Source organism: Oculina patagonica, chromosome 4, assembly GCF_052425735.1.
Source record: "Oculina patagonica isolate OP01 chromosome 4, crgOcupat, whole genome shotgun sequence".
Taxonomy (NCBI): Eukaryota; Metazoa; Cnidaria; class Anthozoa; order Scleractinia; family Oculinidae; genus Oculina; species Oculina patagonica.
The window spans coordinates 27,585,972-27,597,695 of NC_135761.1; the positions used below are offsets into that span (position 1 = coordinate 27,585,972).

At 37.6% G+C, this 11,724-nt stretch overlaps 1 protein-coding gene across 1 annotated transcript; it reads left to right on the plus strand.

Moving 5' to 3' along the window:
- Positions 1–1,074: 1,074 nt before the first annotated feature.
- On the plus strand, positions 1,075–11,393 carry LOC144652745 (protein O-glucosyltransferase 2-like). The gene is made up of 3 exons (XM_078512800.1): positions 1,075–1,398; positions 4,312–4,514; positions 10,974–11,393. The coding sequence occupies exons 1-3, from the start codon at positions 1,232–1,234 to the stop codon at positions 10,988–10,990; spliced, it is 387 nt and encodes a 128-aa protein (XP_078368926.1). The 5' UTR covers positions 1,075–1,231; the 3' UTR covers positions 10,991–11,393.
- The last annotated feature ends 331 nt before the right edge of the window (positions 11,394–11,724 follow it).

Below are 11,724 nucleotides of genomic sequence, written 5' to 3' on the forward strand. Positions count from 1 at the left end.
TTTGTTGAAATAGACTAATACTTTAATGCAAAAATGATTTTTTTCTAGAAACAATAGTTCCCCATTCGAATTACTAGGGTTCCCAATATCTTCCTCGCGGGTCGTATATTTACTATAATGCCCATCCATTTTACACAAAAACTAGCGCGGTGACCCCCCACTTTTTATTTCATTTTTTTAATGTTCATAACATAATTGTAACCTGGACCAAGTTTCAGAAAATTTTTAATACTCCTTCTATTTCAGTGGAATCACCTTAACCAAACATTTAAGTTTGTAGTATTAAGCCATTCTTCTCCTGAGAAGTTAAATGAGTTAGAGTCCATTTGGATAAGTAAGTTGCGCACTAGTGAACCTGATGGCCTTAATAGGGTTGATCCGTGTGCATTACGCACCGGCGTTACTTAATTTTATAAATATCTCGACACACCCTATCTGTACTGTAATATCATGTTACTGGTCGTTGCCATTTCAAATGTTACTACACTGAAGAGGACCGTTACGGTCGAAAGGCCTATGTAGTTTATTAAAATCGTAGCTGTATGGCGATACACAATTTGTTCTTTTTAGTATATTTAAATTGCAAGAAGGCACGCGTACGACTTCAACAGCCCAGTTTATTGGTTAAATTGCATTTACAGTTTCCGTAAAAATGGGAAAATATGGTAGAAAAATAGTGACTCGGGTTTTGACTCGCAGGCTCGCACATTAGTTACACTCAAAATTTTAAATTGGTGAATGACTTATATTACAGCTTTTCGCGAGTAAACATCAAAGTGTTGCGTGACCAAGAAGTTGGCCGAGTGGGTCTGGAACGATTTACTGACAAAACTACCCCCTGGTCACAGGGAGCCCTCACATTATCCGTTTATCCCCTGATCGCGTCTTTTATGGCGGCCATTTTGAAGTTTTAATGCGCGCGCGGTCTGCTAGTGCGAGATCTGGAACCGATATTACGGAAATCCTCGGTGAGCGATCGGATACTCCGAGAATTTACGAATTTTGCCGCCCGTCCCAGGCTTCCGCAATATCGGTTCCAGTCCTCGCACTTGCAGACCGCGCATCATTAAAAATTCAAAATGGTCGCCATAAAACACGCGCGCGAGACTGCGCGCGATAAGGTTGGTTAATCTTTTATTCAAACGGATGCAGAGCTAGAGGGCTCCCTGTGCCTGGTCGATCAGGTGGCGTGTGCTGGGCTTCGGACCAATACTTTTGAGGAAAGTATAAAATGAAATTATATGCTTTCTGGATGATTATGTGTTTCGGCTTTTATTTCAACAAAGCTGTGAATCTAAGCGCAAAGAAATCTCTCATTTGGGGTCCAGGACTAGACGGAAAGATTGTTCTGCCGGCAAGACACTTCTTCATCCAAGCCGTAGATGAAGAGCATAACAAGTAAGGTTTGAGTTAGTATATACAACAGTCCGACCTCTATTAAGCGGCCACTTTCCAAAGTCCCGAATTTAATATTTGTCAGTAAACTGCTCTATTTGATACCTCTATTCAACGCCCACCTCTATTAAGAGGCCTTACCTCTATTGCGGCCAGCAAATTATATTTCCAAGCGAAATGGTGAAATATCTTGAGAACAATTGCAAAAAGGCCTAAGAAACTTGTCAACGATGTTTTGCATCTTTTTTTTGTACATTATCAACCCGAAGAAATACACTGTACATTTCAACTACGTGCTTTCAGTGTTAGAGCTAGAACTATGCATTGGCTGGAAATGCACTTGATGTTGTGTTACAATGAATTTTGAATTTATCTTCATATATGTTCACTTTTTAATTAACTGCATGTAAGTACACACCACACGAGAATTCGCGTTAATTAAATGCATGTTAACATAAATTTTCGACAATTCGCGTTAATTTTATTACACGTACATTTTGTTCGCGTTGTTAAAATGCTTCGTTATATTCCTATAATAAGGTAATCAGAGATTAGGGGAGTGCGTTCGACCTATAGGTAAAATAGACCCAAGGTAGGCAGGCATTGGCAAAAAACGATATGGTCGGCCTACTAGTAGTATGCCTTATACCAAAGTTAGTTACCTTATTATAGGAAATTAACACTTCATGAAATTAACGCGAATTTTTGAAATTCGCGTTAATTTAAGTCGTGTTAATTTTTGTTAATGTTAATTTCCGCGCCGTTAATTAAGTGGAGTGTTAATTTCCGCGACCTTAATTTTCATTGTCTTGGCCCCAATTTTTGGATACAGTCTAGACGTTCTTATCTCCTAGAAAAAAGCATTATTTCTTCAGGGTGGACGCTCGAAGCAGTCAGATTCCTTCGCTTAACCCATATATGTTTAGGTTTAGTATCACGAACATTGTTTCCGTCTCGGATCATAAGTCTAGTGTGGAAATAAACTTGTTGCTGTTGTCTCAACAAGTTATCCAAGTTATGTCCTCCAGACTTCTTGACAATAAAACAGGAGAATTTAACCAAATTCAACTTCATTCAACCAAGCTTGTTCAAAAACAAGATTACGCCATTGAGCCCGAGCTAGGGGGCGCTGTGAATTTAATCCAAATACTGCAATTTTGATTGATGATTTTTTTTCGTGATTTTCCAACGAGTGTTCACTTTGTACAATACAAATCATAGGAAGTTACATGTTTCAACCCTTATGGGTTTCTGGTAAAACACAACGTGGATGTTGACATGACAATCTGCTGTGACACAGTGTGACCCCCCCCCCCTCTTTAAAAAATCCTAGCTATGCCCCTGCACATGTACTAAATGCCACAGGTGCGAGCAAAAAAAAAAACAATTAACAGGAAAACAATGACAAAAATGAAATTTAAAAATGGATGAGTAACCAGGGTAGGACATTTGGTAAAAATTCAAAGGCGATCTCTGGTTAAAAATTTGATGAAAACAAGCTTTCGACTACCAGTCTGTAGTATTTAATCTCTCAAGGGACTGTCTTAATCTCTCAAGGGAATATTTTAATTTCTCAAGGGAATACTTTTCACTGTGGGTGATAAAAATGTCACTTCTGAAGTAGGAATGCATCAGCACTTCTGATTCTGAAGTGTTTCTCAATTTCTCAATGGCCTCAACAACAAAAAAAGGTACAAGGCAGGCAATTTCGATGGCCTGTCTGTGTCCAGACTACAGTCTATAATTTTTTCCATTTTGACATGTCGCTTGTCATATAGCCTTTTGCAATTTAAAGGTAATTTTAGCTTTAACATGCTGAAACGCTGCTGTGTATCCTCATTGTCAGAGGATATTGTGCAATGGTATGATCTATGCTTACATAATGTGGAAACACAGATTTTGTAGGCTTGTCACGCAATCCAAAAGAATGTCTGCATAGGGGGCTTTTAAAATAACGTCTATTTATAAATTTGTTAATCTAAGCAGAAATTTGCAGCCAGCTGATCACGGAAACACCGTCAAGTAGTCTTTTTTATGTACTTGCTATACTGGCTTTTGCTTGTCGCTTATAAAAGGATGAGGTCAACTAACAGAAAGGTTTTTTTAAAACTATACCTCAATGTGGCTCTGATAAAATGCAAGTAAATGGACAAGGGTGATGAAGTGATAAATTATGACAGACTCTTGGTTTATGGCTAAGAAGGTATTTGACGAGGGAAAATTTCCAATGGGCTGATATGTTAATTTAATGTATCGCAAATTGCTTTCAATAATATTATTATCATTTCCCCTACTAGTATACACCCCATGCAAAATAGTCCGTATCTTGAAGAGATCTTTGATTATTGTTTTTATTGTTATTTCAGTCTTTCACACTTTTTATAGTATATATATTTTTATGTTTGCGCTTTTTATTCATTACCCGTTAAAGACTACAGATCTGGTAGTCGCGAAAGCCTGATTTTATCAAATTTTTAACCAGAGATCGCCTTTGAATTTTTACCAAAAATGAAATTGCCATATAAGCTTGTCACACAGATATGGGAACTAAATCAGAGTTGGTTACTAAATACTTCAATTAATTACAAAAGCAAGGAAGTGAAACTTAACTAACGACATGTGGTAATTATATTGTCCGATAATTTTTTTTCAAGGTTTGTGTGTGGTCACTGCTTTCAGAGCTGTATGTAACCGGTTTGTTTCATTTGGGATTTACAGACAACTGCTAGCATAATTTCTTTGGTAGATTCATAAAGTTGTTACTTGCAGATTTGCAGTGTATTGTTAAAATTCTACCCATGGACAGCCAATTTTGCATGAGTTCTGAACTCTGTGAAAACCCAAACCACTATCCATATCCAGAAAGTGAGGTCTGATGTGAGGTAATTACCGGTAGTAATTGTTTTTCTTTTGCAGTCTTACTACATCTCCAGGTCAAGATGCATTTGAAGTAAAAATTACAAGTTCAAGTGGACGAGTCAGGACATGGGTACAAAAGCTAGACAGGCATGATGGTTCATTTATCGTACGCTATCGACTATTTGCATCGTATCCAGAACTTACTATTCAAGTTACCCACAAAGCCAAGAATGTCGCTAAGTCACCATACATATTACAAGGTAAAGATATTTATAATACAGTTCTGTGTGCAGACTATTGTGTTGGTATGGATGGCTGTCCTTTAGGCTAAAAAGAAAAAGTACTATGTTTTATTTAAGAGGACGCCAGTGTTATGTGTATAATTTAAGCACTGCTGTGGTAAATAAGGTCACATTTTGGTCATGAAAGGTCTGATCTGTCAAAGTCAACAGATATGTGGCTGAATGCTTGAGGGACTTTCATGTGAGTAGCTCTGGTAAAGCTAGGGACCATGAAATCTGCTTATAATATAGCTAAAGAAGCCTTCCTTCTAAACTGCATGCATTCTCTTTTCCACTCTCTTAAATTACTTTTCTTGCAGAAATTATCCAATACTGGACTGTTAATCTTGCTTGTGTGCATGCTTCACTATGTGCATCGTGATTAATGGCTGCGAGGCAAGATGACAGGGTATTGGGTCTCCCATTGCAAACACTGCCTAACGAAGTCGGTAGTAACGAAAACGAAGACCCCGAAAACGAAGACCTAAGACCTAAGACCCATACGAAAACTAAGACCCGTACGAAAAACTAAGACCCGTACGAAAACTAAGACCCGTACGAAAACTAAGACCCGTACGAAAACTAAGACCCATACGAAAACTAAGACCCGTACGAAAACTAAGACCTGTACGAAAACTAAGACCCGTACGAAAACTAAGACCCGTACGAAAACTAAAACCCATACGAAAACGAAGACCCGTACGAAAACGAAGACCCGTATATACGAAAACAAATACCCGGCAAAAACCAGCGTTACCCAGAGTTGCGTGACTAGCTTAATAATAGTGACAATAATATTGAAGCAGACTGAGCGTACTGAGAACGTACTACTGAAATCGAAAATCAATGAGCGCTTTACATTTACATGGAGTTTTCGGTGAGAATTTTTCGACAAATGGAACGTTACAGTTACTTCAACACGTAAACGGAATGAAAAGATGCTGTTCCTTTTGAAAATTCCATTCTGATAGCACTGCGGGAGCCTAGGTCACACGTGACTTGCCAAGGTTTTTAATCGTTTGGTCGGGGAAATGAGACAAGTACAAATATGGTCAAATATCGCGTGACATTTGTACTCGTTTTGCGCGATGTTTGTACTCTCGAATTAGTATAATATTGAAGCAGACGAGTACTGAGAACGTATCGATCAAGTTTCATTGAAATCCTACATTTTGAAGTGAGTACGCCTCGCTACGCGCTACATGAGTAAAATTAAAACATCTTAGCAAGTACGCCTGTCGGCTCCGGCAAATGAATGAAAGGTCACTATTGATATGACTACACATAAGAAGCACTAACAAAAACTTTATTTACTAAGCAAAAAACAGATGACAGGCCTACACAGACTCCTATTTCGTGACATAAATTTGTACAAAGTAAGCCGTTCGGTAAAATTGGATTTGGTCGTCCAATTTATTTTGACGCCTCAAAGATGTTTAGAAAGGGCACTATGCTCTGTCAGTTGTATTATAAGGAGGCGATTTTAGCTAGGTTAAGTAGAGTCGAAAGACTGCCGCTCAGCAGATGTGAAGAGGTGATAGATCGGCACAGTTTCCCGTTAGTACATTTTGACACCTGTATTAATTTTTTCTCTCCGCACCCTTCTACGCGGATGTAAAGCGAGAAATAATAATCGGGTAGCGAAGTTTATTTAAGCAAGTATTGTGCGCGAGAAGATTTCGATACGGTGCATTACTGCTGGGGGACTTTGGCTGTCTCTTCTGTGACGCAGAAGCAACCGTTTTCGATCAGGTTTTAGTTTACGATCAAGTCTAGACTTTTGATCAGTAGTACGTTCTTAGTACGCTCAGTCTGCTTCAATATTATTCTGTCATTATTATTAATGTCACGCAACTCTGGGTAACGCTGGTTTTGGCCGGGTCTTCGTTTTCGTATATACGGGTCTTCGTTTTCGTATGGTTCTTCGTTTTCGTATGGGTCTTAGTTTTCGTAAGGGTCTTAGTTTTCGTACGGGTCTTAGTTTTCGTATGGGTCTTAGTTTTCGTATGGGTCTTAGTTTTCGTACGGGTCTTAGTTTTCGTATGGGTCTTAGGTCTTAGTTTTCGTACGGGTCTTAGTTTTCGTATGGGTCTTAGGTCTTAGGTCTTCGTTTTCGGGGTCTTCGTTTTCGTTACTACCTAACGAAGTCTCCCATAACATCTTAGTTCTCCTTCTTCGTCTAGCACAGGTGTCAGCCGCAGCAGTTTACATCAATCTAGAAGTTCTCTTCCAACCTTCAATGCTCAAATTTCCTTCGCAAAGACTAGTCTTCTTGTTGCACCTGCCTGATATATCTCATTCCAACATCAGGCTTTAAGGCTCCTTCTCAATCAGGGGAATAAGTGCCAGTTTTGTTATATTTTCGTTGAAGCAGGTGAAGAGTTTCCTAATTATTTCATGCATGCAATCAAAAACTAGCATAAGTGCCCATGACTACCCCGAAAACAATTGCGTGAGCAATTATGTCATTATCGTAAAAAATGTTGTGGTTAATCATCGTGGTAGAGTACAATAATAATAAAGTATTTTTCGTTTGTCTCACGACGTAGTGTCACTTGTGATGTAGATCGCGACGTTTCGACTGCACACTGCTAGTCTTCATCAGGCGATAAGGTCGACTGGTTGTGCGTGAACTTATAAAGCACGCTGCTGCGCTGTGATTGGTTGGTTTTCAACAGCTGTGATTGGTGCATTTCGATCCTTGCTGTTTCTGTGTCCTGTTGTTCCCTCAGCGGTCCGCTGTCGTACAGTTCTCCTGTTGTCGTGTTTTTTTGGTCGTGGGCATCCATGCTTCAGGAATTTCAATTCCATTATCCCTGTTGATATTCATTGAGGTCACACTAGTGCTTTTTTTACTATAGTAAAGTCAAGTTTACTATAGTTAAGCCAATTTGTAGTGTGACCGGCTTTTTTCAGTTTACTATGGTAAATGTAATCGTAGTCTGTCGCGATAGCAACGGCGGCAGGATGAAAGCAAAGTTTACTATAGTAAAACGACCTGAAAAGGCATGGTTTATCGCGCGTTTATCTAAACTTTGTTTATTTAGTAATGGATTGTCTAAGTTTTGACATGAAATGTCTTAAAGCTCCGGAACCGTGAAATAGTTGCGCCATTTTCATTTACGTGCTTTATTCTTGTGTTCGGATCAACACAGAAGCAACGCTAGACCTTTTATTTCAGTTGTCCTAGAAAATTCGCTGAAAATATGTCTGACAAATGTCTGGCTTCTTAAATAGCTCGTATGTACTGACAAACGAAACTACGAAAAAAGCCGTTATCTAAGTGCCGGAATTAATCCATGGCTCACTGCAGGCGACATGCAAGCGAGTGAAAGTGGAATGTCTGAGCATAATTGTTTTAGTCATCAAATTGCAGTTTGATCGACAACATTTGGACAAGAAGCCATCTGGAAAATGTAAAAGTCAACAAGCACAGTTTACCATAGTTAACTTTTGTTTACTTTTTTTTACTATAGTAAAAGCCCTTAACCACAGGAAAAGTCTAAGTGTGACCTCAACCATTATTAGGGTGAAGTCTTATGTGAATTGCCTCTTTGACCCTGCATGTGTACCAGTGTGGTTCACGATCAATAAACTTTACCTCATTCCAAAGCGGGTAGTGTCCGGTGTTGTTGTCCCTGATTGGATGTTGCTAATTAGCAAGTTCTTGGACAAAAATGGCAAAGTGATGTCGCCATCAACTGGCCCTTGTTCCCCCGACTGCTCTCTATGGAGAGTTGCTTGTAAATGACAGTTTTCTTGGAAGCTGTTTATAGTCAAGCGGGTTAGGGAGATCATTGTTACAAACTGGACAAAAGCACCAAATTAGACATACCGTATTAAAATTCCAGGAATATAAAAAGAAGATTAAAAAACCAACAAAAAAGAGAAAAAAGAATAATAGTGTGTTTTAACACACTGGAATTGTTTAAAAACAATTCCAGGCAATTCATGACTGCTACTACTCTCTGAATCCAGCACCGACTAAGGTGAATAAAAATTGTTTGGTCAGTTTTGAATTATTATGCAAACATTTTATCCTTAAAAAAAACTAAAGAAGTTAGCTTTTTGCAGTGCAAAATTTCCTAACGGAATCATGTCCTCTTTGATCTCCATTTACCTCGTGAAGAGAAGATACAGTACCAGGTATATCGAGTAGCCTGGGGCATCTGCATACACTGGGCTGGTAAATCAAACGTCTTAAAATTTGGCCTAATTAAGTTCTTAATTCTTATAGTTCTTAGACACAAATGCTAGTGGTTTCAGACAAGATCTTGCACAAGCAATCATGCGGACAGAAGACTAGAGAAATTTGGACAAAATTAACTGCAATACACAGCAATATTTTTAAGATTTTTGCGAAACATAACCTTAAATTTCGAGTTTTTTGCGTTTGTGAACAGGATGAAACTGAATGGTTCAGTTTACAGATCTGAACAAAAAATAAATTTTTGAGAAGCTGACATTGTCGTGTCAAGTCTACCGACTCGCTGAACATAAAGGTTTTGTACTACCTTCTATTTTTATAGCGTTTATTTCAACGGTTTAGCCAATCAAAGCCTTCTTTGACAATTTAGCTACAAAGAAGTTTAATCTGCGACAGTGAAAAACAGTTGGAGGAGTATTGGCTGTGGAATAAAAATATTTATCACTTGTTCACTTGTTCACTGGTGTGAAACGTTGTCTGAATCCCCTAAAACTTTGATTGACAGAAATCTTGGAATCGTTTCGTGAGTGTTTTGATTTCTGAAGGCGTGTATCAATGTGGGTCACAAATCTGTTCGCTCAAAAAAGCCAAAAATTCTGAACTATTGATTGAAATGTGAAAGAAACTTGAATTAAGCTTTGCTCAGAATTGAATTTCACTCAAGTTGAAGGCAAGAAATTCATTCAAAAGCGCTAAGATATTGTGAATTTTGAAGTCATGCAAATCTGGATGTGTACTTTATTTTTCAACACGCATGCACCAAAATATTCCGTCGAGGTCTGTATGTGTTTTGTATTCTTAGTTCTCATTGCTGTATTTCATTTTTGTGCTTGTTAAGTGAAAAACTCTTGATATTCGATTTCTTATCCAATTAGAAAAATTTTAAGACATGAGAATAATCTCATGAAATGTCTTTTTTCAACGATTTTGTTGTTATTATCATTTTGTAAATTAGGGTACTTTCATTTTGTGTGCTTGTACCGGGGTATTATAACAATAAAAAAACACTTCAGCGTGGAAAAATCTTTGTATTTATAAAATAAACAAATTACAGCATAGAAAGTGCTTTGTATGGTGTTTATGCACTTGTTGTTTTGTATCAGAAATCTCACTTGTTCGATTTCTGATATGTCAACAACTCGTGTGTAAACACCATATGCGCGTACTTCCCATGAAGTAATCTATATTTTTTGCATGTGTTTTTCTTCAAAAAGAGAGCAAAGAGTAGCGATATAAATTACAGGACACCGTTTGCATGCATAAACAAACCTGCATGCAAAATTTGGAGCTGTTTTTGACAAAGTTCAATTTAGCCAAAAATCGAAAGTATTACTCTTGCCCTCACCCATTCAATTATACTGTACTGTAAATTTATTTTGGATGGTTTTATTTTTTCGACAATTTTTTTTGTCCGAAATAAAAATCGTCCAAAATTTTTTGCAAGTAATGTAGAACCTCGGGCTGTTTATCGGTTAGAATAGATCGTGTAAACTTAAAATGCTTCATAGGCAGCATTTGGCTTCTTTGTAGATTGGTATACCAATGGAATGCAATTCAGTATTATAAGCTCAAGAATAAGACAGATTAAGAGATTAATACATATGATAAGTGCTTGGAGAATGAATTTACTACAAAACATTTTTTTGCACTTTTCCAATCTTTTAATTTTTAACCAGTTTCCAGTGCAGTGATCTGAACATGCTTCGACTAATAGTGATGCGATTTTTAATATTTCATTTATTTCATTTTAATGATTATTTTTTATTTTTTTAAATTTTTTATCATAATTTTTAATTTTTTTCGCCATCCGCCGTCCCCATCTGCCGTCCATTTCTGCACTTTACAGAGTCCCTATTGTGCTGTACGTAGATGATTAAACTAAGCATTTCATTCAGTTTCACTTTCGCTCTGTTTATCAAAACAAAATTCTACTGGAAATCATTACGAGGATTATTAATTTGTTGAAGTATGTATAACTTGAGGAACTGCTTTTTGGTCAGAGAATTTTTTTCAGTCAGAGAAACAGGCTAAACATCCTGTGAGCGCAGTTCCTTTCAAAACATTTGTATATTCCGAAGCTGAAAATCGGTTTAATAGTGTTAGTTGTGGGACTAATGTTATACACACACTGTAGACTTGACTCCATGCTACATTTGTGCTATATTTATTCAGTGTTTACTGTATTACTTCATTTGCTTTTCTTTAATCACATCCTGCATTGGACACCAAAGAACACCCAGTGTCTTAACAGAGGGCAGACTTCCACTGTTGAGGTCATCTTTGGTCACACAGTCTGAAGCTGGAATGGACTGTAAAACTTCTGGTGCATATGATAGCTATTTTCGGGAATGCATCCTTTCAGATTCTCATAACCTTGGCAGTCTGCTGTACAACAACATTCTGTGCACATGCATAATTTTTGCATCTTTTCCTAATGTTCTGACAATCATTTTATTTTCAAAACAAAAACCACAGAACTTCCAGAACAAGCAGTGTTTTTTACTTCTGCTTGAAGTCTGTCAATCAATGGCTTGAATTTGTTACTACTGTTTACCCTGACTTGCAAAGAATGCAACCGAATTAAAGATTTTAAAATGCATGATGCCAAAATATTGTACAGTTAAAAAAACATTTGGGCAAAATAAGCCCACAGATATCTAGCTCAACCTTTCTCCTGTCTGCCAATGTCATATTTATGCAAATTTTGAAGGCTGAAATTTAAGTAAAGTTTCATCCCTTGCCATTATACTAAGAGTTCCAAGTGGTTGCGGAAGATTTTGAACCAAGATAAACTGTGAGAGCTGTATTTCCCCTGTTTCACCTTATTGAGGTGTTTTAAATTGATGGGCATTATGTAGCTGTTGAAATTAAACACTGGATGTCTTGCATTTGAAAGTCTCTGTTTGGGTAGCCTTCACTTGTACATCTTTCTCATTTTTCCCTAGTAAAAACAGGCCCGGAATTCCGGCATGGACCTGCCTG

What these genes read in the sequence shown, in the direction of transcription:
- LOC144652745 (XM_078512800.1), top strand. Translation starts at nt 1,232, where the DNA reads ATGAAATTATATGCTTTCTGGATGATTATGTGTTTCGGCTTTTATTTC. An exon ending in GTAGATGAAGAGCATAACAA is followed by an intron (nt 1,399 to 4,311) that starts GTAAGGTTTGAG and finishes TTTCTTTTGCAG; the next exon opens with TCTTACTACATCTCCAGGTC.